Here is a 26,550-nt window from a genome sequence, read left to right on the forward strand (position 1 = left end):
AATTACTAGAACACCAATAAATGGTAGATTATGGTCGCTGAAGAAGGAACATTACATATATAATTGCAACAGTCATACTGGATTTTTCATATGGGTAAACAGAGTTCACTTTCAGATCAAATTGAAAACATAATATCTGCCAGATGAGGCATCTTATAAAGAGACATTTTGATTACTCTTCCACTTGAAATATTTTGGACAAATTCACTTATTTTATGAAAACATAACTGTGTGAAACAGAATAACTCAGACAAATGGTAAAATTACTGATAAATTTAAGTAGTTTCTCACAAATCTCTTTATCTTGATGTGGAAAAAATTGTAACAATAGTCTTTCTTACCTTATGTAGAGAGAAATTAAAATTTCAGCAGTTGAGGATATTATATGATTTGGCTTAATATATGATTATTTAATTTATAAGTATGTATTTAATGCATTTTCACTCTTAATTTACAAATTAAAGAGATTTGGAAACTAAGCATGCAAGCAGTGAATTGTGCCATAAAAAATTAAATCAGCGTTAATGTAAATAGAGCAATAAAGAGGAGACTAACCATTCTTGCAGCAGATGTTATATTTTCCATTTCCTCATGAGTCACCCAGACATTTCCTGAGGGCTAATTAAAGCCCACAGAGAACCAATGTCAATCCAGGTGAGGCAGGCAATGTTAAAGAAGAACATAAAAACATAAGAAATAGAAGCAGAAATAGGCTGCATGGCCCACGAAGCCTGTTCTACCTTTCAATAAGATCATGACTAATTCCCTACCTCATTTGATTCTATTTATTCCAAAAAGTTTCTGATCTCATTCTTGAATATACCCAGAGTCTGAACATTCACAGCATCTGGGATATAGAAATCAATAACTTTCCAAACTTCCCAGTAATGAAATCTTTCTTCATCTCAGTTGTAATTTGCTGACCTTTATCTTGAATCCCACATGAATCCATATTCTCCAGCCAGAGATTTTCAAAATCTATTTAATCCCTCAAAATATTCTACGTTTCAAAGCGTTTACCTCACATTCTTCCAGATTTTAGCAAATTTCAACCAACTTTACTCAATCTTTCCTCATAGGTCATATGGCATCTTCATGGCAAGTAGAAATCAAAATTGTATCCAATATACAAGGTGTGTTTTCACTAAAACTCTACTTAATGCTTCATATCTTTTTTACTTGCATTTCACTTCTTTGCAATAAGGACTAAAATACAATTTTAACTTTTTAAACATTGATGTATTCTTTAATAGCTTCAGTGTGTTATGAACCAGTACACCTGGATATAAAATTCTCACTAATTTAAAAATAGCTATTCCAATCAAAAGGACTAATCACACGTTTCCCTACATTCAATTCTATCTGCTACCTTCTTGCCTACTATCTTCATCTGGTTGCATGCAGACTTTTCACATTATCCTCACAGCTCATCTTCCTACGCAAGTACATTCTGACCTTTCATGTAAGTTGTTAATGCAGAGTGTAAATAGTTTAGTCCTGATTCCTGTGTCATACCACTTGAAAGCTTGACAATTTGAAAAAAAGGGCTCATTATCCCTCACTTCCTTTCTTCCCTTTGACCAGATATCATTGCATGTTGGTGTATTTCTGTTCTGTGAACTCCTATTTGATGTAATAATCTATTGTGTGGCACTTCATGAAATGTCTGATGTTATTTTCATTAGAATGCTCTAATCTATCCTAAATTTCTTTAATCAATCAACATAATTAACCATTTGTAAAATCATGTTTCATCATATTATTTTCCCTTGTTATTGCATAACATCATTTTCCTGATAATTGATGGACTTACTTGCCTATTGTTTCCTATTTTTCTTTCCAGTATCTATTTATGTTTATATTTATCAACATCTATTTTGGAAATCAGTGTATTTTTTTCAAAATCATTATTTAGAATCCTATAGAAGATTTTAAAAAAACATTCAGAGGCCACTTTATTAGGTACCTCCTGCATCTAATAAAATTCCCAGTAAATATATGTTTGTGGTTTCCTGCTGCTGTAGCTCATCCACTTCAAGGTTTAACATGTTATGCAGAGATGGTCTTCTGCACACTAGCGTTTACTGATGATACCACTGTGGGCTGAATCAAAGATGGTGATGAATCAGCATAGAGGAGTGAGATTGAAAATCTGGTTGAATGATGCCACAATAAGCTCTCATTCAACATCAGCAAAACCAAACTGATTATTGACTACAGGAGGAGAAAATCAGAGGTCCACAAACCAGTACTTATCTGGGGATCAGAGGTGGAGAGGGTCAGCAACTTTAAATTCCTCGGAGTTGTCATTTCAGAGGATCTGTCCTGGGTCCAACACATAAGTGTCATTAGAAAGAAGGCATGGCAGCACCTCTACTTTCAAAGAAGCTTGCAAAGTTTTGGTACGTCATTTAAAACTTTGACAAACTTCTATTGATGCATGGTGGAGAGAACACTGACTGTCTGGTTGCATCATGGTCTGGTATGGAAACCCCAATGCCCTTGAATGGAAAAGCCTACTAAACATAGTGGATACAGTCCAGTCCATCACAGGTAAAGCCCTCCCTACCATTGAACACATCTATAAGGAGCACTGTCGCAGGAAAGCAGCATCTATCATCAAGCACCCCAACATCCAGGCCATACTCTCTTCTTGCAGCTGCCATCAGGAAGGAGGTACAGGAGTCTTAGGTCCCACACCAGCAGGTTCAGGAACAGTTAGAATCACAATCAGGTTTAATATCACTAGTATATGTCATGAAATTTGCTGTTTTGTGGCAGTGGTTCATTGCAGTACATAATAAATTAAACTTAAAATTACAATACAAATGTACCTATATGTACATTTAGACTATAAATATATACAAATTATGCTTAATAAGTAGTGAAAGAAAGAGAGCAAGAAACAGTGAATAGTATTCATGAGTACATTGTCCATTCAGAAATCTAATGGCAGAAGGGAAGAACCTGTTCCTGAAATGCTGAGTCTGTGTCTTCAGGCTCCTGTACCTCCTCCCTGATGGTAGCAATGAGAACATGGTGTGTCCTGGGTGATGGATGTCCTTAAAGATGAATGCTGCCTTCTTGAGAAATCATATATTGAAGGTGTCCTTGATTCTGGGGAAGTTGGTGCCCATGATGCAGATGGCCGAGTTTACAACTTACTGTATCTTTTTCTGATCCTGTGTAGTGGCCTCTCCATACCAGATGATGATGTAACCAGTTAGAATGCTCTCCATTGTGCATCTGCAGAAATTTGCAAGAGTCTTTGACAACATACTAAGTCTCCTCAAACTCCCAATGAAATATAGCCACTGTGATTAAGTTGTAATTGCATCAATATGTTGGGCCCAGGATAGATCTTCAGAGACTTTACGCCCAGGAACTTGAAACATCTCACCCTTTTCACTGCTGATCCCTCAATGAGGACTGGTGTGTGTTCCCACAACTTCTCTTTCCTGAAGTCTACAATCAATTCCATGTTCTTACTGAAGTTGAGTGCAAGGCGACGTCATGCAACCAGTTAATCTATCTTGCTCCTGTACCCTTCCTTGTAACCATCTGAAACTCTGCCAACAATAGTTGTGTCAACATCAAATATATAGATGGCTTTTGAACTGAGCCCAGCCACGTGGTTGTGAGTGTTGAGAGTAGAGCAGTGGACTAAGCACACAACCTTGAGGTGCACCAGTGTCGATTGTCAGCAAGGAGATGTTATTTTTGATCCACATTGACTCTGGTCTCCTGGTGAAGATGTCAACTATCCAGTTGTGAAGGGAGGTACAATGGCCCAGGTTTTGCAGCTTGTTGATTAGAACTGAGGGTATGATTGTGTTGAACGCTGAGCTGTAATCAATAAATAACCACCTGAGATGGGTATTGCTATTGTCCATGGCATCCAAGGCTGAGTGGAAAGCTAGTGAGATTGCATCTGCTGTAGACCTACTATGGTGACAGGCAAATTGCAGTGGGTCCAGTTCTTTGCTTAGGTAAGAGTTGTTTCTCTTATTACCTCTCAGCCATCAGGCTCTTGCACTTGAGGTGTTAAGTTCACTTGTCCTAAAATTGAACTGACTCCACAACCTATGGACTCACTTTCAAGGACTTTACAACTCATGTTCTCAATATTATTTGTTTGTTTGTTTGATTATTTATTTATTTATTTTCTTTTGGTATTTGCACAATTTATTACCTTTTGTACATTGGTTGCTTGTCTGTCTTTGTTGTATGCAGTTTTAAAAATTGATTCTATCATGTTTCTTTATACTTACTGTGAATACACACAAGGAAAGAATTTCAGGGTAGTATATGGTGGCATACATGTATTTTGATAATAAATTTACTTTGAACTTTGTACTACAGTAACACGTGGCTATTTGAGTTACTGTTACCTTCCTGTCATCTTGTCATAGTCAATAATTCCAGTACTCTTCTGATATCTTCTGTCAGTCTAACCTGAAATCATCCAAAACTATGCAGCTCTGTCCTAGCTCACAAGTCGTATTACTCTGTAATAACACCGATTCTCTGCTGAGTAACAGCACAATTTTGGTATTCTCACCTATTGTCTTAGTCTTTCCCAAATCTGTAACCTTAAACTTTCTGAAATTTCCAGGTTCCTCAAAATATGGTTTATGATTATTGCTTCATAACAGGCAGCTATGCTTGCTGGCTTTCTGTCAACAAGGCTCAAAGTTCAGAAACTTTCTGATTCTCTTTCACTCTCTCTTTTAAGAGACTTCATAAAATCTAATCTCTGACCATCTCTACTATCGTTTTATGTGTCTTGGCATTAAACCTTATTTGATATTTTGCTATGCTACATATGCTTTATAAATACAAGTCTTTCCATTTGGAATAGGTGACAGATTCTAAAATAGGATAGCTGTGATAAGGAGATGCAACATATATTGATAAACTTCCTATTTTTTTTTTGAAAAATAGCTAATTTAATTTGTTATTCCCCTGCTGATTTATTGTATGGTTAGTCATTGACATTAATAAACTGTATTTAGAATTCATACTCTAATACTGGTAAGACTTTCTATTCTTGACCTTACTGAGAATACATATGAAAACAAAGAATTTAATAATTGAATTTACATAAAAACAAATTACACACATGTAAGCAATAGGACTTATTAAAATTAGAGATTAATAAATGATTAGATGCAGGCATATTGCAAATTTGCTGTGCCTGTACTTGTTTAGGCACAAAAAAAAATTGCCAAATGCTACAACATGCCAACTGTGGTAAAATCATGCATGCATTATTACAACTAGAACAACAGACCAAAAATGATGCAACAGCAGGTAAACATACATAATATAAATTTATGATTAGAAACAACAGTTATACCATCAGCAAAAACCAGGAAGGATAATTAGTTACAATTTATAATACAAGAGATGGTTTAGAGATTCAGAGAATTATGACTGACAGCATATTTTCCAACTAACATATTCAAAATACACTGATCTATTTAAATTTGCAGCATTCTAAATAGAACTGCTCAGAAGTGTCATATAGCTAATAAAATGATGATTTTACTTGATACACAATATTCTTACTAGTTATACTCCAACAAATACTGAAAATGTGTATTTTGTTGTGTATAGTTGCCAGCTTATCTTATTTGTGCTGAAACCAATACAATATATTCATATTTATAATTAATTACAGTACACAAAAATACTTAAGAAATAGCTAAAAGGCAAAGTATATTTTAGAGTGACTTTAGAGTGATTTCAGCAACTTAATCCAATCATAGGATTTAGATGATGCTTATAAGTTACTAACACTTCACTCACAGAGTTAAATTTATGTCAATTGAATACTTCAATTGCATTACATGTTGGTAATTCATTGCCTGCTACCTGTTGTTCTATACATACCTTCACCATGCAAATCTGAAAATAAGATTAAGGATAAATGATACTCACTGTCCTGGATGTTGGAGGTGCTGATGGACTTGTTAATGATACCATTTCCTGAATTGCCAGTCTGAGTTTTAAACGATGAAGAGGATTGCTGATTCCTATTTCCCTTTGAATCTCAGTATCAGATAAGGCAGACATAATGGCACCACTCTTCACGTTTGCCCGGCAAGCGGCAACGTACCAAGCAGGCATTCCTAGCCAAAGCTGTACACAGCAAAAGCATAAATCTCAATTAACAAGGTTGTTAATTTATAATTAATTGTGCACAGAAAAACAAAATATGTGGGTATCATTTTGAAAATGGAAGCAACCACTTAATAATTACTTTCAATTGAGTTATGTAACACATTTGATACTTCATAAAGATCAAATATATTTTTTGTTAAAAGATCATAAAAAGTAGGAGGAGACAATCTAGCCCTCTTGTAGGCTCCACCATTCAATAATATCATAGTTGATCTTTTACCTCAGTACCATTTTCCTATAATTGTCCTAAAATGTCAACACCTATTGATTCCGGACTTGAGCATACTTGCAAATGAGCTTCCACTGCTCCTGATGGTAGAAAATTTATAAGATTTGCAAGCCTCTAGGCAAATTACTTCACATTTGTGAATAGCCGACCCCTTATTTTGAATACAAAATGCCTAACCAAGTGTTTATCTGTGCATCTGTTAAATCTGTTAAGCCCCAAAGGAACTTCGTCATTTAAATAAGCTCAGATTTTGTATTTCTAACCTCAATACAGTCGGCCCTCCTTATCCACGAGGGATTGGTTCCGGGACCCCTCGCGGATACCAAAAATCGCGGATGCTCAAGTCCCTTATTCAACCTGTCTCAATGCAGTGGACCTTAGGATCCAGCGGAACCCCATACCTTATTTAACCTGTTTCAGTGCAGTGGACATTGGGACCCAGTGGTGGAGCTCTGAATCCACAGTGTTTCTGTTCACAAAAATAATCACGATCACGATTGAAAATAAAGAAGAAATAATAAAGCGATCGGAAAGAGGTGAAACACCATTGGTCATTGTAAAAGCATTAGGCTATGTTGGTCAACGATCAGAACAATTTTAAAGGATAAAGTGAGAAAGGCCCTGCCCCAATAAAAGCTACAATTATTACTAAGCAACGCAGTGGTTTAATTATTGGGTTTTGGGGTTTTGAGTTTTTGATCCTCCACATCAACCCGGCACGAATGGACAGCGCACTCGGAAATGGTCTGTCACTGGCCCGGCGCTGAAACATATGTTCTTAAGTGTTTTAATGGTAATATGTATAAAAAGATAAAATATGTATAGAAAGATAAAATATATACTATATACTAAGACAAACGTTTGACTAACTGACGCTAAATAAAACAGGATGTACCTGTTCTGACTTACTTAGTAAGAGAACTTGCGATTTTTTCCGATCCCAATCTACGATAACCCACGCACATCCTCCCGTATACTTTAAATCATCTCTAGATTACTTCTAATACCTAATACAATGTAAATGCTATGTAAACTAGTTGTTATACTGCATTGTTTAGGGAATAATGACAAGAAAAGTCCGTACATGCTCAAACAACAAGTGCTGGAAGAGCACTTTCGGATTTCTCGATTCGCGGATGTGGAACTCGCGGATAAGGAGGGCCGACTATAGAGTCAAGGTCCAGCTTATCTAAATTCTCCTCATATGATAGAACAATCATCCCAGTAATCAATCTGATGAGCATGTATTGCACTTTATCAAGTACAAGTAAATCTTTCCCTAGATAGGAAGACCAGATGCGTACGTAATGTTTGGAAATGTATTTCGAGCAAGAATTCTGTACTTCTGTACTCAAATCCTCCAAATCCTACTTCCATTCTTAAATGATTGCTGTAACTGCATGTTGACTTTCAATGAATCACGTATAAGACATTTAAATATCTCTGAATGCCAACATTTTTCAAATTCTCACTATTTAAAAATACTTGATGACACAAAAGACTGCAGATGCTGGAATTTGGATTGAGAGAGAAAGGGAGATGGAAAATGCAATGGAGGCTAGGAAGTAGAACAAGAGAAGATTTTGGAGGAGAGAAATGGAGGTGGGGCAGTGGGTGGGGGGGGGGGGGAGAATGCTACTGGAGCTGGGAGATGGAAGATGGAAGCCTATTTCAGTAAATGCTCTACATCCAAAACCCAACCCTACATCCAGCCTAGGAAAAAGTTGGAATGGGGGTCCATGGGCATAGGCTCTGTACATATGCACCAATCTGGTATGATCCATCATATTCTGTACACTAATGTATAAATGCACATTTCTAGAATGAAATATTACCAGTGCAGACTGTACTTTGACAGCTTGAGTGATAGTTCTGTCATTTTACATTAAAATACAACTGCAAGGTATTATATTACTCATTTATTTGTGCCCTTGACAAGCACTACTTCTTGCTGGTGAAGCAAGTCTATAAAATTAACCCCTGCTGAAAAAATAAACTTGAACAATGAAAATTAAAGCATTGTTTAAATTGACTGAGTTGTTGTTCATCTCAGGGTACTATTTTGTTCCTTAGAAGTGACGTTATTTGTTTACATTCAGAAATTTAAAAATGATAAAACTATTCTACCTCAAGCCATGCTACTACTGTTGGTCCATCCCACTGAGCAAATGGCAAACCTTTCCTCCGGGCTTCTTCTAATAACTCATGCCTATAAAATATAACAAATATTTTGAAATGGATATTTTCATCTATTTAGCAAGAGCCTGTTACCACAGTTAAGGTGCTAACCTTAAATTATTAATGTAAATAAGATGCCAAGTATGAAATTAGACTTCAGCAATTAGCACAAAATAGCAAAAAGAAAATCAACACCTAGTTTATATTCTATGCAATTTCCTTTTATGTTCACATTTTTTATACTTGAATGCATTTTTTAAATAAATAAATATGGATATTTTCATTTGGTTAATACTTACTTTTTCTTCAATCTTCTGTCTTTTTCTGCTTGTGTTCCTAATTTGCCCAATCCAAGGGAATCTTGGTTACCAATTTCTGCGTCAAAAATACCTGCTGAAAGCAAGTGCAATTCAGGGTAAAATTGACAGAATTAACAATATACTTTACAATAATACAGAAGAGATTTGGACATGGTATTCTTTTCAATTTATTTTATTTGTCATTATAAGGGCTGCAATTAAGTTTCAAAATCTGCCTTTAAATGTCGGTTAACTTGTATTTAAGTGAGATAACTATAATACAAATGCAGACTAGATGAAAGGTTCTCCAGAGATTCAGGACTGAAATGTATTTCCCCATGGAAATAAAACTGGAAAGAGTTTTGATAAAGACCTTGTCTTGTATAAATATTTTAGCAAGGTGATTTGATTTTCCCTGTTCTGCTTTATATTGCAGAATTCCTATGCAGCCTATGTATCTTATTTCTGACATGATAATAATAGTGAGATCCTCACTGGGAATCTTATTCCATTAGTTTTGCAAATCCCATATGACAATACTTAACAGGAGACTCTGGATTTGCCCTTAAGTTTTCACGTGAACAGGGCAATAAATAAATAGGAAAAATGTTATAGATAAAATATCTTGCCTACATTTTGTAGCAGTCCTTTAATTTATCTGAAACATAGCAGGCATTCATATTTTGTATAGGTTCTCAGAAGGAAATGGTTAAAGATGAAAATGACATAATTTAAGATTATCATTATTCTCTCTCTTCAATTTATTTGCTAGTGCTTCATGACAAGGAATTTTCTCTTTCTAGCACATTACCTGCTTTGCAAGCCAATTTCCTGTTGTTTCTGTAGAAATGAAAGTTCAGAGGAAAGGCTACTTGCACATCCATGTCTGGCAGGAAAATGGGATCCTACCGATAGAATCCAAACCTCAAACATGAAAACCTGTAGATTTTGGATATCTTTGCACTTCCACAGCAGACAACACCAAAAGATTTGCATGTGAAATGTTGCCTCACCTGAAAGGTCTGTTTGAGGCCCTGAATGGAGATAAGGCAGGAGGTGAATGGACAGGTGTAGCATTTCTATCGCTCGCAGGGATATGTGCCAGGAGGGAGAAATGGACAAATAAATCAACTAGGAAGGTGGTAGGGTCCCATTGAAGATGGCAAGGTTATGGGGAACGATGAGCTGGATGCGGAGACTCATGGGATGGTAGGTGAGAACAAGAGCAACTTTTTCCTCTGTTAATCAGTGATGATGAGTTGACTACTTCCAGAATGAAGGCTACAGTATTTTCTATTTTATTTTATGAAATGTAACATGAAAATAAGTTCACTTAATGAAGCCAATACCATTCAAAAACTGAAAAGGAAACAAACTTGTTTCGTTAAAGTGGGATAGTGAAGTAGACAATAGTTTTCTTTCCCGAAACAAATGTTTTTCTAAGAAAATGATGTAAGCAGTAAACAAAATATATATACAAATGGGATCACTTCATAAAATAGGAAATTTTTATATTCAATAGAGCCTTTGATAAACAGATCACTGACCTTGAACTGATGCTAAGTGATCTTTGGCAAGATGTCCGAGACGTCCTTTTTCTCTCTTGCCAAATAAACGTCCTATTGAGGATTTGATTCCTTTTTTCTTTTGTGCTTTATGGAGTGAGTCCTGGCTACTTGTACTACTGTAGTTGCCCATTTCTGCTTCTATTGATGCTGAAAAACTATGAACGATCAAAGTAAATTTATCACAGTACATATATATGTCATCATATACAACTCTGAGATTCATTTCCTTTACACAGTAAGTCTAAGAAACACAATAGAATCAATGAAAGACCACATCAAAACAGGATGGACAAACAATCATTGTGTGAAAGACAACTCTGCAAATAGAAAATAAAAAAAATGATCATAATAATATCAAGAACATGAGATGAAGTGACCTTGAAAGTAAGCCCCATAGGTTATGGGAACAGTTCAGTGATGGGGTGATTGAAGTTATCCCCTCTGGTTCAACAGCATGATGGTTGAGGGGTAATAACCATTCCTGAACCTGGTCATGTGGGACCAGAAACTCCTATCCATTTTTCCTTGATGGCAGCAGCGAGAAGAGAGCATGTTCTGGGTGGTGGGGTCGATTATGGATGCTGCTTTCCTGCGATATTGTTCCATGTAGATGTGCTCAGTGGGGGAGAGGGCTTTACCCATTATGGACTGGGCCACAGCCACTATTTTTTGGAAGATTCGTACAAGAGCATCGAAGTTTCCATACCAGCCCAGGGTGCAACTAGTCAACATACTCAGGATACAAGTTGGCATTTTACAAACTTGTTTCTTCATTTAACATCTAAGAAATAAACTGTTACTACTGCCACTATTGCAACACTTCAATTATTGGGTACCAAATTGAACTGCCAATAAATGGAAAAAAAAGTGATGATGCCATGAAAATTTCAGTTCACAAATTTCCACTACCTACAGAAAATAAAACATTTGTGAAGTCAAATAATTTTCAAAAAATAGCTAATATTCTAAATTTATCTTATGGGCACAAGTACAGCAGAAGATGAAAAAAATGAGTCATAGAATGGTCCCAAATAATATCATTCTCAAAAAAAATTTCTCTTTAAGAAGAAGTATTATCCTCTGAAATTTTTCTCTCACAGGAATGACAGCACTTTAAAATAATACTAATTTGTACTACATCTATCCTTATATGAAATATATTGATAAACTGATATATGTATATACAGTATATTGAATAATGTATCTCTGAAGGAACTACTAGGAATAGATCCCTGCAATGGCATACTCACCTTCGCACATCATCATGGTAGGATGGGAGGGTGTGTGTCATTCTGAGTGGCCTTGGTGATGATGGAGGTGATGTTTCACATTTTATTGTGGCTTTGTCTTCGCGACTATCTTCCTGCACGGCGGCAATCTGAAGAGCAAGAAGAGTGTTGATTTTTCTATGTCCGAAAACATTGCAGCTCTAATATTATTTGGTAAATATATATTGCCACATAATATAAAATGCAATAATTAGTATTTGCTTACTTTCTGAATAACAACAGAAGATTTCAATAGATTTCAAATTGAAAGAATAATTTTACATAAATTATTTACACACTAAATTTTTTTGAAATATTTTTCTCGAAGAATAATTTAAATATGTGCTACTTCCATGGAATGCAATTAATATAATTACCTTTCTCCTATGTTTCCTTAGATCACTAGGCTGATTTTGCAAAAGAATAAAGGGATAGAATTAAGCAGGATCTGCAGATTTTCATTGTAAGCATTTACAATTTGACTCTGAATAGAAGTTTACTGTGTGTCATACATCACAAACCAAAGAGATGTTTACACCTAGCTCGTTGAACATGCTTTCAAATCTAGACTCTCAGACTTCCCATTCAAAAACATCATGCAAGTTTTTATGTTAGGCTTGAACTATGAATATCATCCTATGTTTTCTGCAATCTAAATATTTGAAATGCAAAAGATTTAACTTTTGTTTGCCTTGTGCCCATATCAATAATTCATTTTTAAAAATTTCACAGCATGCACCCTCAAGAAAATTCACCATTATACTTCACTCATAAACTTACCAGAGTCATGATGCCCATGCGATCCATGTCCCGGGCAGGGCTACGTGCTCTGAATTTGGGTGTTGAATGTCCACTAATAGGAGGAGAGGAACTAGCTAGTGACGAAGCAGTAACAGAGCCCGTAATAGATCTCCCTGGATGCATTCTGGCCAAATTAAGACCTTCAAGGCTAACACTACCCACTCGATTTTCTATTTCCTCAGCACGAAGTTCAGTTGATTCTTTCTCTTCCTGGATCAACCTGAAAAATGCAAAGTAGTTTTAAGATAGTCATGTATTTCAGTTCTATCACACTACAGGATATTTTTAATTCAGAGGCAGCAAACCATTATTCAAGTTAATTTTTATAATCTTGAATCATGATATAGAAAGAAAGAAAAATCTTTAATGTAGTGCAGTGACTAGTGGGGTACCGCAAGGCTCAGTGCTGGGACCCCAATTGTTTACAATATATATTAATGATTTAGACGAGGGAATTAAATGTAGCATCTCCAAGTTTGCGGATGACATGAAGCTGGGCGGCGGTGTTAGCTGTGAGGAGGATGCTAAGAGGATGCAGGGTGACTTGGATAGGTTAGGTGAGTGGGCAAATTCATGGCAGATGTAATTTAATGTGGATAAATGTGAGGTTATCCACTTTGGTTGCAAGAACAGGAAAACAGATTATTATCTGAATGGTGGCCGATTAGGAAAAGGAGAGGTGCAACGTGACCTGGGTGTCATTGTACACCAGTCATTGAAGGTGGGCATGCAAGTACAGCAGGCGGTGAAAAAGGCAAATGGTATGTTGGCATTCATAGCAAAAGGATTTGAGTACCGGAGCAGGGAGGTTCTATTGCAGTTGTACAAGGCCATGGTGAGACCGCACCTAGAGTATTGTGTGCAGTTTTGGTCTCCTAATCTGAGGAAAGACATTCTTGCCATAGAGGGAGTACAAAGAAGGTTCACCCGGCAGGACTTTCATATGAAGAAAGGCTGGATTGACTAGGCTTATACTCACTGGAATTTAGAAGATTGAGGGGGGATCTTATTGAAACGTATAAAATTCTAAAGGGATTGGACAGGCTAGATTCAGGAAGATTGTTTCCAATGTTGGGGAAGTCCAGAACGAGGGGTCACAGCTTAAGGATAAAGGGGAAGCCTTTTAGGACCGAGATGAGGAAAAACTTCTTCACACAGAGAGTGGCGAATCTGTGGAATTCTCTGCCACTGTTTCCATTGGCTATATTTAAGAGGAAGTTAGATATGGCCCTTGTGGCTAAAGGGATCAGGGGGTATGGAGAGAAAGCAGGTACAGGGTTCTGAGTTGGATGATCAGCCATGATCATACTGAATGGCAATGCAGGCTCAAAGGGCCGAATGGCCTACTCCTGCACCTATTTTCTATGTTTCTATGTATTGATCTAATAACCATAGGGAAGAAAATCTGTTGTTCTTATGCAATTTTTACTCAAGGTAACTGCATTCATAAAAAAAAGCTTGACTCACAAACAATCTCTGAAATGGTCTAGAGATGTATAAAACTGATTATCACATAAACAGCTCCAGTGCCTCTACATTACTCAAGTACATTTGAGATCAACAATAAATGCTTAACTTTACAGCCATCCCACACCTCTTGAAAAATTGATTTGGGTGATGCTCATGAATCTTTACCCAAAGAGATTTCTACACACTGATGGAGGAAAGTACCCAAACAATGGATGATATTGGAAATCATTGTAGTTGGCAAAATCTCAGATGGTAATGATGATGCATACAGGAGTACAAGAGAATGGCTGGTCTAGAGGTGTTGCAATAACAACCTTGCAATCAATGACAGCAAGAGCAAGAAATTAGACTATCAAATTTCTACAGATGGAGAGCTTCTGACTGGTTGCATCACTTTTTGGTATGGAGGCGCCAATGCACAGAATTACAAGAGGCTTCAGAGGATTGTAGGCTGAGCCAGCATGACCCTCTACACCATCAAGGACATCTTCCGAAGGCAGTGCCTCAGGAAGGTAGCATCCATCATTAAGAACCCTCACTATCCATGACAGGTAGGAACAGCATCTTCCCTTTTGCCATCAGATTTCTGAATGGTCCATGAGCACTATCAAGTGATTCCTCTTTTGTACTATTTATTTATTTTTATCGTGATTTATGGTAGTCTATTATTTTTGCACTGTACTACTGCCGCAAAACACCAAATTTAACAACTTACGTAGCGATAAACCGGATTCTGATTTTGAATACTCAATAGTCAGGCAACGTTCTTCTATATTCTTTTCAATGCTTCTTTAACAGTATTTAACTATATAATAACCTAACTGAATACCATGTACCAGAACACATCAAAAATTTAAAGTTAAACCTATCTTTTGATTTCTAATTTTGTAAATGCATTCCACCACTCAAATCCCCTTACAAACGATTGTGAAATCAATGGCTGGCATGGATTTAGTTGAGTATAGGCTCCTGTCACATTATACAAATCTGTGCAGTTGCCTGTTTTTCCATACACTATCCTATATTTATCTAAATTACAACATACTTACTAACTCAATTCATCTGCTAAATATATTTTAAATCTCTTACAATAAGTTATTTTGAAACACGATGTGACAAAGACAAAAGAACAGAATCCACCTTATTTCATTGTTAATAGCATCAAGCTGCTCTTGTAACATCATGGCAAGTGTCTGTGCATCAGAGTGCCCACTTGGTGAAAGAAGATCCATGGAACTAAATATTGTTTCTCTGTCATCGTCATCAATATCAGACATTTCAGTGTCACTTTCAAACTGGTGGCTGCTCAGCATGCCAATCTGCTGAGTTCTGCCCCATTCTTTGTCACTAGCTGCCTGCATCTGAAATGCAAAGGAAAGGTTAACTGTTTTAGGCTGATTGCTTTGATCATTTATTATGATTTCAATGAAAGGTCTACAAGAATCTTGGAGGAATGCAGATCTTCTGCTTAAGTTATGAGAGATGAACCTCATATTTCATAACCTCCCATGTTATCATTTTAATTTCTCTGGTGGTTCGAAAACAAATGGAAAGCGATAAAATGTTATTTCTTTTTGTTTGATTTTAATCTCTCTATATTATCTTTTGTATCTTTATAAAGTCACATATTTAGATCCATTAAAATGTGTATTTTCAAATCTGTACATAATTGATATATTTTAAATCTACTGAGTTCGGAACTAACTGCTGTTTTTCACATGTTGAAGTCAAATTTTACTTACACAGATTTTCAATTTCAGTGCAAAAATTGAAAGTAATTTTCCCTCCAGATCGGTGGGATTAGGTGTTAGGAATGTATGTAAGCAGACTTAAATCCAGACTCAGCTCATTTCTAAACAGTCACTTGCAGTTATAATGAAGATAGGGCAAGGCTTGGAGGGACCTGCTTTCAGAAACTGGATCCTTTATTTAACTAGCTTAACAATTATTCATGTCTTAAATACTTAAACTTTAAAGCTGAATTTATCTTTTTTTGGAATAGAGAAGAGCAGTATGGATTAGGTAAATACTGTTGCAACACTTCTTTTTGGTAGTGAATAGGACTGGGTTTCTGCGCAAGTTCTAAGAAAATTTGTTTGAAATTTGGAATACAGTACTCCAAATGTTCCCAAACAAGCCTGCTGAAGGCTCTAGTCAGCCCCTCCCTCCCTCCATGTCCCTGCCTCGTTAATCATGGGACACCAAAGATTTTCTCCATGTTCCCCAAATCCCCATGGCCAGCTCACTGTTCTTCTTCAACCTCAATCTCCCATATGAATTTCAGTGATTTCTTGCCCTCCTTCTACAACGTTAGTCTACATTAATGTTGTTAATGTCCTCTGCTCTTTGATCGCTTTAACCTGCATATTAATCTTCTAATCCAAACCCCAACATTTCCATCAAATATTGATACCTCTAGCTCAACCCACTCTCTCAGGCCTCACCATCAAAATCTCCCCTAAACCTAAGCATTCCTGTACCCTCATCCATTTTCAATCAAATCCTCTGGTCTTAGTATATATTGTTTCTTGCTATCCCTGATCTCTCTCACTACTCCAACTATGTGTTACAGCCTTCAATCGGTCCCAGCTTTCTAAGTATTATATTTCTTAGCCCAAACTTTGGTCCCCAATCTCCCTATTTCTTCTAAAACTCAGAAAGTAATGGAAACATTCAGCACTCTTCAATCCTAAATGTTAACTCTGTTTCTCCTTCCCTAGATGCTGTCTAACTTGCTGCATAATATGAGAATTTTATGTATTTATTTCAGATTTTCAGCAGCTGCAACTTTTTTCATTTCCTCTTTCTACTTGTTGGTTCCAGCTGCTGTCAGGTCAATTAAGCTTTCAATCTGGTTGGCTGAAAGTAAATTTAAAAATTGGTAATCAGCAATTGTTTTTAATTTCTTGAAAATAACTAGTTTTCTTGGTTTTCCAAGCAAAAGTTGCACTGTTGTAACTATATGTTGTAATTATGTGGTTTTGTGCAGGTCTTGTAGCTTTAGTTTTTGGTCTTGTTTGTCTGGTGGATTTGGAGCTCCTTTCCGGGGAATGCGCTAGACGGTAGCGCGATATTAATATGCAGCAGCCTCTCCGGACTCTGGATTGGGGATTGCCAAACGTTATGTGGATTTTCTAGTGTAGTCTGTTTTGTCATATGCTTTTGTGATATCATTCTGGGGGAACATTGTCTCATTTTTTAACTGCATTGCATTTGTGGTTTCTAAATGACAATAAACTGAATCTGAATCTGAAAAGTATGTATATATCTAACCTCCATTAATGTCAAGGCATTTATTGTTATCAAAAAGAATTACAGTGCCAACTCTTGCATATTCAATCCTTTTGGCTTAAAATTAAAGATAATTTCTGAAAGAAATATCTGATGTTTATTTTCTTTAGGATAAAACTATTTCTCCAACTTTTAAGGTTTTATTAAGATTTTAGAGTAAAAATGGATTTGTATGTCATTCTTACTTTCCCAAGCAGAAGATTTAAAAGCTTGAGAACACATATAACCAGTTTCAAAGACAGCTTCTGTCCTGCTGTTATAACTCTTGAATGAACCTCTGATTCAATAAAAGTGTACTCTTGATCCTTCAAGCTATCTTGTAATGGACTTCGCACCTCATTAGTCTACCTGCATTGCACCTTCTTTGTAATAACACAATATTCTGCATTCAGGATTACTTTTCTTTTGTACTACATCCATGTGCATATGCAGGGTATGATGTATGTCTGTATGGTGCGCTAACAAAAACTTCTCACTGTGTGTTGGTATATGGGACAATTATAAGCAAATTACCGATTAAGAGTTCAGCAAAATAAAAAAAACTCCACAAATTTTCTATGCAACAGTTTTGTATTTTTTTAGTTATTGATGAAATGTCACCTCAGTAACAATCTGATCTGACCAGAGATTATGTTTATTATTTTTTAAAGTACAATATTGATTGAAGAAAAATTATTGACACATGCACCATAAATAAACTTGTTACATCATGTCAAATATATATATTTAATCCTACAAATTTATTTAATTTTTAATCTTTTTTATTGATTTAAAAAAATATAAAGACAAATACAAATCAGAGAAGTTATAACAAATACATATTTGAATAAAAGTACAAACAAAAAAAGGAGTATACACTATCAAAATCATGTATAGCATAATATTGAGCTAATATATAAAAGGAACCACAACTGCTCTTAACAATTCAAGAAAAAAAAGACTAAAGATTTCTATTATTAAGAAAAAAAAACACTAAACAAACTTAAAACAAAAAAAGACTGAACATTCCATTTCAAGATATAATTACAAAAAAAAGGGGAAAAATCCTTCTGGTCAAATCTGAAACACCACAGAGAAGACGACAAAAGATTACCTAAAGAAGTGAAAAATAAATAAAAAAGAAGAAAGTTTAAATCATATGAAAATATTGAATGAAAGGTTGCCAGGTTTGCTCAAATTCAAAAGTAGTATCAAATGTCTGACTTCTAATTTTCTCCAAGCTTAAACACGGCATAATGGAGGAGAGCCAAAAACAAAAACAGTAGGTGGATTAGGATCTTTCCAATACAACAAAATAACTCTCCTAGCCAATAAAGTTGAAAAAGCTATAATACGTTGAGCAGAAGCAGAATCATTTCCTGCTTCCTTCGGAGTGATCTCAAAGATTGCTGTAAGTGAATTAGGTTGTAGGTCCAAACCTATGACTTTGGATAATGTTCTAAAAACATCTCTCCAAAAATTATTTAACTTTATACAAGACCAAAACATATGAGTTAAGGTAGCCACCTCAGCATTACATCTAGTGGATAAATATGATATATCTAATGCACAATTTTTTTAGATATTTACAAGTTAGGAATTTTCTACGAGATTTACTGTATTACCGAATTATCCATTTGCTCATTTACCAAATATGATAGATGTTATTTTGCAGCTTAAACCATCTCAAAAAGGATTGATAGCCATTATATATAAGCGACTTATGAATTTACGAATGATGTCTAATGAAAAGGTTAAACATGCTTGGGAATTGGAACTTTGGCATTCACTTCCAAATGATTAATGGAATAAAATTTATCATTTAGTTAATGACTCATCCATCTGTGCCCGTCACTCCTTGATTCAGTTCAAGGTAGTGCACAGGGCACGTATGTCAAAAGATAAACTAGCGCATATTTTTTCCAATATAAATCCTACAAATTTAAGATTTAAACAAAAGATAACACTGGCTTTAATGATAACATAGGTATCCATTTATTCAAATATTAAGTACAAACCTTTGGTTCTTCTCTGCGGCTAATTGCATGCCCCTTCTGTGATCTCCTTAGCATTTTGGATGACCGAAAATGCTCAGATTGGCTATCTATCAATGAGCCCATGGAATACCGCTTATCAGGTGAAGGATCCAAAAGAGGCCTGCAGAAAACAATAGTATGGACTGGAGGTCACTCCCTTCCAAACATTATTTTTACTGTAATTAAACCTGAAAGGTTAGTGTCAATTACAACAGCTATATTAATAATACTTAATGTTATGAATGAAATATGTTAATAAATGAAAATTATATAAATACTTGAACTATCAACTATATTCTACTTTTGTCTTGATAAGTTCTCCCACAAATTTCTGAAGTTTTTTTAATGTGTGATACATTAAACAAATATCTCCATAACAATTAACTGAGAATTGAAACAAGCTAAATTTGGTGGTTCTGTAAATGAGCACAAGTATCATGATACAAAATTAATTGTATTGTTGATTGGAATACAGATAGCGTAAGAATTTTGTAAATGAAAAAATCCTGCAGACACTGAAAAGCAGAAAGTGCTGGAAATAAGCAGTCGTTCAGGCAACAGTGTTGGAGAAATAAACAGCATTAACTTTTCAGACCAATTAACCTCTGAGGAATAAGTATGTAATGTTTGCTCATTTCACAGATTTCAATACCAAACAAGCAGTAAATCAATGTTAATTAGATAGGCACTTTATCACAAAGTCAAGTAACCTGAGTGGCCAGCTACACTAATCAATCTGTAGGCTTCACAAGCTTATCTAATTGCTCATATATAGATCAATCTATACTGTACATTCCTAATAGCCACATCAGTTGAACAGATTCAATGACACTCAGTGAAATAGATCCCTTTGTCTTGCAGAACTTGCTGATACACAAATAAAGACTATAGGAATAAACTTTCATAGAAGTGATACTGCTGCTTGTTATTGGGGTGATTCTTACCAAGAATTTGACCAGGAAGGATTCTCAATACTATTTCACATTTTCAAATTCTACCTTTCCTCAACCTACACTTTCTTCTGATTTGACCAATAGAAATGGTATAAACACACAGCTCTACTTTTCATAGCCTCACTGCTCCACAACCCTTCTCCTTTACACATATATTGGTACTGATGCATGCCGCTTACCAATTTTCCCACAAGTCTCTATTCAGCCCAGGCCTTGATTCCTTAGTTCTCCATCCTCAACTGACTCAATCAGTTCAAGCTCTAAGACTGTACATTCAACAATCTACCCCCAAAACTTGGTAAGCCAAGATCAGTGCCCAAAAATTGTCAAACCTTCCACTGACCATTTGTTTTCCTAAACCACCATCTAATGTCCCAATTTCAAGGTCCCTTATTTTCTGCTGCCACTCCACTCTTGCTGCTTATCTGATGGGCAAAACAACCTCAGGGCTAAATAAGGACCACCACCACCACCACCAATCATCTCACCCCATGCTAACCCTCCCAGAGTGGGGAGACAGCAACAGCTATTATGAAGGTAACTCAGTTCTTTGCTCTGCATGATGTTTAAGTTGCTGAATGACTAAAACAATTAATTAATTTGTTTCTTACAAACAGTACTTAGTGATAGGAACCAGTTATTTAAAAACCAAAATAAGCAAATTTAATTGATAGTGATATAATTTAAGGATTCTATGTTATAAATTAGTATGCTATATATTACAAATAGCCACTGAACTGTATTCTGATTTTATTAACTTGTTATGATTTCTGTTTACAGGGTCCATGAAATTGATGCTACTTTGCCTCAGTTCTATAAACTCTGTATCTGTCTTCAGAGTAACTATAGATACAAAAATTGCATTTAAAATCTCTTCCATCTCTTTTTGGCACCACACATGGATTACTATTCTGGTCTTACAGAGGACCAATTTTGTCCCTTGCAATACTTTTGCTCTTAACATATCTATAGAATCCTTTAGGATTCTCCTTCACCTTGTCTGCTAGAGTAACTTCACGCCTTCTTTTAACCTTCCTGATTTATTTCTTAAGTGTTCTGCATATCTTGTGTTCCACAAGCACCTCATTTGTTTGTATTTGCCAAAACTTGCTATGCACCTCCTTTTTTTCTCTTAACCAGAACCTCAAAATTTCTTGAAAACCAAGGTTCCCTATACTTGCTATCTTTACTTTATATTCTCACAGGCACATACAAGTTTGGTACACTCGAAATTTTGTTTTTCACAGCCTCCCACTTTCCAAGTACACCTTTGCCAGAAAACAGCCTATCCTAATCCACACTTGCCAGATTATTTCTGATACCATCAAAATTTGCCTTACACCAATTTAAAGTCTCAACCTGTGGCCCAGACCTATTTCTTTGTGTACCTACTTTGAAACTAATGGGATTGTGGTCACCGAATGCAGTGTTCCCCTACACAAGCTTCTGTCAGCTGCCCTGTCTCATTCCCTAATAGCAGATCCAGTATCATATACTCCCTCATTAGGACTTCTATGTACTGATGAAGGAAACTTTCCTGTACACATTTGCCAAGCTCTATCCCATCTATTCCTTTTACAGTATGGGATCCCTAGTCAACATGTGGAAAGTTGAAATCACCTACTTTAACAACCTGCCTGCAATCTATTTATAAAGTTGTTCCTTTAAATCCCTAGGACTGCTGGGTGATCTAATGTGGTCATACCTTTCTTATTTCACAGTTCCATCCATTACTCCAGTTTGTCAAGGCAGAGCACTGCTGTGACATTTTCCCTGACTAGTAACACCAACTCTCTTCCTTCCCTCCCTCTCTGTCACATCTAAAACAAACCCCGGAATATTGAGCTGCCAGTCCTGCCCCTCCTGCGGCTAAATCTCACTATTGACTACAACATCATAATTCCAGGTGTCAGTCCGTGCTGCTTGGCTCAACAGCCTTTCCTACAATACTTCTTACATTGAAATATGTACAGCTTGGGAGGCTAGTTGCACTATGCTCAACCTTTTGGCTCCTGATTTTGTCTGTGGTCTTACCAACATCTGCCTCTACAACCTCTCCACTAACTGTTGAGGCGCTCTGGTTCCCATACTGCTACAACTCTAGTTTAAACCGCACTGTGCAACATAAACAAATCTTCCTGCTAGAATACTAGTCCCCTAGCAGTTAAAGTGCAAATGAAAGGAAATTTAGAGAGCAGCCACAAGAAATGATAGATATGCACATTATACTTTTATTTTCTTCTGTTAGTATTGCAAAGAGAGTTGTGTTGATTTATATCATAAGTACTGTTCAGTTTCAAAGTAACATTCACATATATTTAACTGACATTTCTCTTTCAGGTTACCTGGACATGGCTGGGTCCAATAAAGTAACAGACTGCATTTTCATTTGTTGGACCTCTGAATGAAATTTTTCTACTTCTTCTGCTAATCGTTCCTAGGAAGAAAAGTAATTATACAGGTTTTACTAACAAGACAAAATTTTTGTAACATAATGTGAAGTGCAAATTGCAACAAGAAAATAACAAAGAATTAGTTTTAGAATCATCATTGATATACCAGTATATTAAACCACACCATAATTTATTGAGACACTAGTATCACATTTGTTGAAACTTGGAAAGGGTCATAATGTATTACTACTGATGGCGTCTATGCTGCTCTCATAAAAAAATGTTTTTGCTACCAGCCAGAATGCCATTTTGAAAAAAAAATTCTTGCAAGTTCAATTAAACTACCACTGGGATGATTATGAGATAGAAAATTGAGGAACTTAATCCATAGGTTACAAAGAGAGCCATAATAATACTATAATGTCTTTCAAAGGTAAACTGGTGCATGTATGCACATGTCATTTTAAATGCAATAAATTCACACAATGGTAATTTTAAACTGTTGACATTTAATTGTAAATTAATGGTCATCTTAAGTTAATCAAATGCATAATGACATCATGGATCATCAACTTCAATTTGCTATCAAAGAGCTAACCTTTAGCATATTAACTGTACGTAACCTAAAATATCACCATATTAGGTCTTCTCCTAAACTAAGTTAAGAATGTTACCTTATCATGAAGAGACTCTTCAAGTTGTTTTCTTAAAAGTTCAGATTCTTGTATTAGTATGTTCTAAAATAATAAAATATTTTTAATAAAATATGATAAGTTTGATCAAATAGGCATGTTGAGTTCATTAACAGGGTTTGCACATAAATAGCCCAATAATTATAATATACTAATTTTCTTGCAAGGACTCATGATGCATTGTCAGAAAACATTGCTGAAACATTTAGAAAATGAGGAGACCAATAATCTTAATCCATGTTATTGCTTTACAAGTAAAATCTAACAAGTGATAAAACAGGTCCCTGTTAAGTTCACACAGTGAATTTGGAGGTGCACTTTGTTTTGTTTTATTTTGCATTGTTAAACATTAATGGGGAGTAACTTCAGAAGTCCCAAACTGAAAGTAACTTATATTAATTGAAAACACAGCTGCATTTGAAAAGCACAAGGTCTAACACTAATGCAGGCAATTGGATTGAAAAACTATTGGCAGCCTGAAACATGAGCAGGCACTCTGCCTTTCAAGCACTGCTCTTGGAAAACTTCAATTTAGGAACATGGTCCCATACTTTTGAGATGCCCATGAAACCTTCACAAGATCTGAGATGCAGTAATGAGAATTTGCTGCAAGGGCTGTGGAGGAGGAAATGCATGTTTTCAAAGGTATTGCCCACAGAATCATATATCAATAGCCTCAAGATTTAGTCAAGGTCATCAATAAATATCATCTTAAAGTAATTATACTGTTACACTCACACAACTTCATACAGGCACACTCGACATTCATCAAACAGGCTGTATCAATAATCTTTTCCACTTAGCCTTCTGATGTCCCAACATTCACATACATATACCACTACTTGAACAAACTAACATATCTTGTAAATGCTTCTAGATATTCAACAGTGGGTGGCACATAATACAGGTATATTGCAAAGTTGTTTCCTTACTCTTATGCAAGAAATGAATACAACTGACTGCAGAATGCACCAGTCACAGACTAAATAGGATTGAGGATTCTGATGTTAGAGTGGATGCCACAGAGCCCATAGCCACTGGTGGATTAGGGAGTATAAACGAGATGATAGTAGGTGGTTATACTTTGCCCTGTTAAAGATGGTCATGTCCTGATGCTTTTGTTTCCCTAGATCTCTAGATTTTGTTTCCTGAACAGATGGATAGATCCATTTGCGAATTTACAAATGCAGTTGAGCATCATACCATTGTGAGTAAACATTCTCTCTTCTCACCTTATCTTGGAGGGAAAATCATTTGTGAAACACCTCCAAATACACAATTGAGGAAACATATGCTGCAGAGGCTGGAAATCTGAGCAACACACACAAAATGCTGGAAATCCGAGTCCCGGAGAAGGGTCTTGGCCCAAAATGTTGACTGTACTCTTTACCTAGATGCTGCCTGATCTGCTAAGTTCTTTCCTCCAGCATTTTGTGCGTGTTACACAAATGGAGATACCTGTCTTGAGAAACACTTGCAGTTATGTTCTGGAGTTGAGATGATTATTCTACAATCACAACCATCTTCCTTGCATATGGAATGACGTTAACCATTTAGCCTCCCAATAGCCACCAATAACTCCCAACAGGTAGAGGAACAAATATATAGACAGATTATTGAAAGGCACAGAAACAATTGGGTTATTATAATTGGGGGATTTCCCAGTATTGATTCGAACTTCCTTAATACAAGAAGTTAAGATGGGGTGGGATTTCTTCAGTGTATCTCAGTGTATGTGCAGAGTCCTATCAGAAGAAACAAAATACTAGACCTACTTTTGAGAAATGAGCCAGGCCAGGTTACAGACCTGATAGTGGGTGAACATTCTGGAAGGATGTGGTTGCACTAGAAAGAGTGCAGAGGTAGTTCACAAAATGTTGACTAAATTGGAGGACTTCAGATATGGGGAGAAATTGGAACGGATGTGTCTGTTTTCCAGGGCAAAACGGAGGATGAAGGATGACTCATAGAGGTATTTAAAATTTTTAAGACAGAGAGATCGTGTGGACAATTAGAATCTTTTTTTCATGGTAGGAATATCAAAAACACAAGAGTTTAGGTTTACGGTGAGATGAAGGAGTTGTAAATAGGATTTGTGGTGTAATTTGCTTTTTGTACAGTGAATGATTGATGCCCAGAACTTACTGCCCGAGATGGTGATGGAGTCAGATATAATCACTATGTTTAAGAGACATTTAGACAGGTACTTCAATAAGCACAAAAGGATAAGGAGCTGATATAGGCTAATGGCATTAATGTAGATGGGAACAAAATAGGCATGGATGTGGCAGGCCGATGGGACCGTGTCTGTACTGTACAACTCTATGAGCACTATAAACTGAAATATACTGGGAAAAATATTTGAAAATTTACCTTATCTTCTAATGCGGCCATTCGTTCCTTTAAATGCAGCTGAAGTCGCTCATTAGACTCTGTCAACAATCTGTCCACCGTGTCTGACAATCGCTTATTGTGCTCTTCATTCATTTTCTCTCTCTGGTGGGCCTAAGACATTTGAAATAAAACAACAACTGTCATTCACTTCCCAAAGCTAAGAATCTGTTGATTTACTTTTTCAAAAGTTCAAACACACTCTAAATTGTGAGCTATGAACAGATCTAGCATACTATATTTTGATAGAAGTTAAAGAACTAATTTTATTCATTATTTATTTTCATTTGTCCCTTACCTTTTGCTCATTTAGTTTGTTTCTCTTTTATATCCCATACATCAATGTCTTTTGGCTTTACATATCAGAAGATTCACTAAGCAACAACAATACATTTGGCTTAACCTCATTGAGAGTGAAGCAAATAGAAATAATAATGAGAAAAGCAAAGAAAGTTAATAAGCACTTGGAGAATTTCACATTATAATGTAGAGCAAGGATAGTTTTCCTTGAGGAAACTTGTTGATGACCAACTGGATTGAATTTTTTTGATGAAGTGATAGCTTGATGAAGGATTAAAGTAGTGTTATAGTTTCAGAAGGAATTGAACAGAAATCCATGCTAAAGGATGGTCAACTAAAGTGAAAAAGGAAACAACCAATTAATGGCATCACTGATACCAAGTTGGCTTAACAAAAAAAGGAAAATCAATATAATCAGTTTTCTGTGTTGGAGCGTGATAAATATTAATGTTCCTTGGGGACAGTACAAAGACAGTGTTTTGTTGGGTCATCAAATTGGGAGACATGTGGAAGGTA

General features: G+C 35.9%; 1 protein-coding gene across 9 annotated transcripts in view; it reads right to left on the minus strand.

The window, feature by feature from the left end:
* ppfia2 (PTPRF interacting protein alpha 2) overlaps window positions 1–26,550 on the minus strand; it is a 334,142-nt gene that overhangs the window by 68,365 nt on the left and 239,227 nt on the right. For 5 of the 9 annotated variants that reach the window (XM_073059619.1, XM_073059616.1, XM_073059614.1 and 2 more), the window contains 13 exons: window positions 25,717–25,848; window positions 23,326–23,388; window positions 22,604–22,695; window positions 19,288–19,426; window positions 15,140–15,360; window positions 12,509–12,749; window positions 12,106–12,135; window positions 11,711–11,838; window positions 10,440–10,615; window positions 8,893–8,986; window positions 8,543–8,624; window positions 5,944–6,144; window positions 556–618 (listed from right to left, as the gene is read on the minus strand). In XM_073059619.1, the coding sequence (XP_072915720.1) occupies window positions 556–618; window positions 5,944–6,144; window positions 8,543–8,624; window positions 8,893–8,986; window positions 10,440–10,615; window positions 11,711–11,838; window positions 12,106–12,135; window positions 12,509–12,749; window positions 15,140–15,360; window positions 19,288–19,426; window positions 22,604–22,695; window positions 23,326–23,388; window positions 25,717–25,848 (1,662 nt within the window). The remainder of the gene's footprint in view (window positions 1–555; window positions 619–5,943; window positions 6,145–8,542; window positions 8,625–8,892; window positions 8,987–10,439; window positions 10,616–11,710; window positions 11,839–12,105; window positions 12,136–12,508; window positions 12,750–15,139; window positions 15,361–19,287; window positions 19,427–22,603; window positions 22,696–23,325; window positions 23,389–25,716; window positions 25,849–26,550) is intronic. The other 4 variants (XM_073059615.1, XM_073059622.1, XM_073059621.1 and 1 more) reach the window with 2 other exon arrangements.

This window comes from Hemitrygon akajei, chromosome 10 (assembly GCF_048418815.1).
Source record: "Hemitrygon akajei chromosome 10, sHemAka1.3, whole genome shotgun sequence".
In the NCBI taxonomy this organism is placed as follows: domain Eukaryota; kingdom Metazoa; phylum Chordata; class Chondrichthyes; order Myliobatiformes; family Dasyatidae; genus Hemitrygon; species Hemitrygon akajei.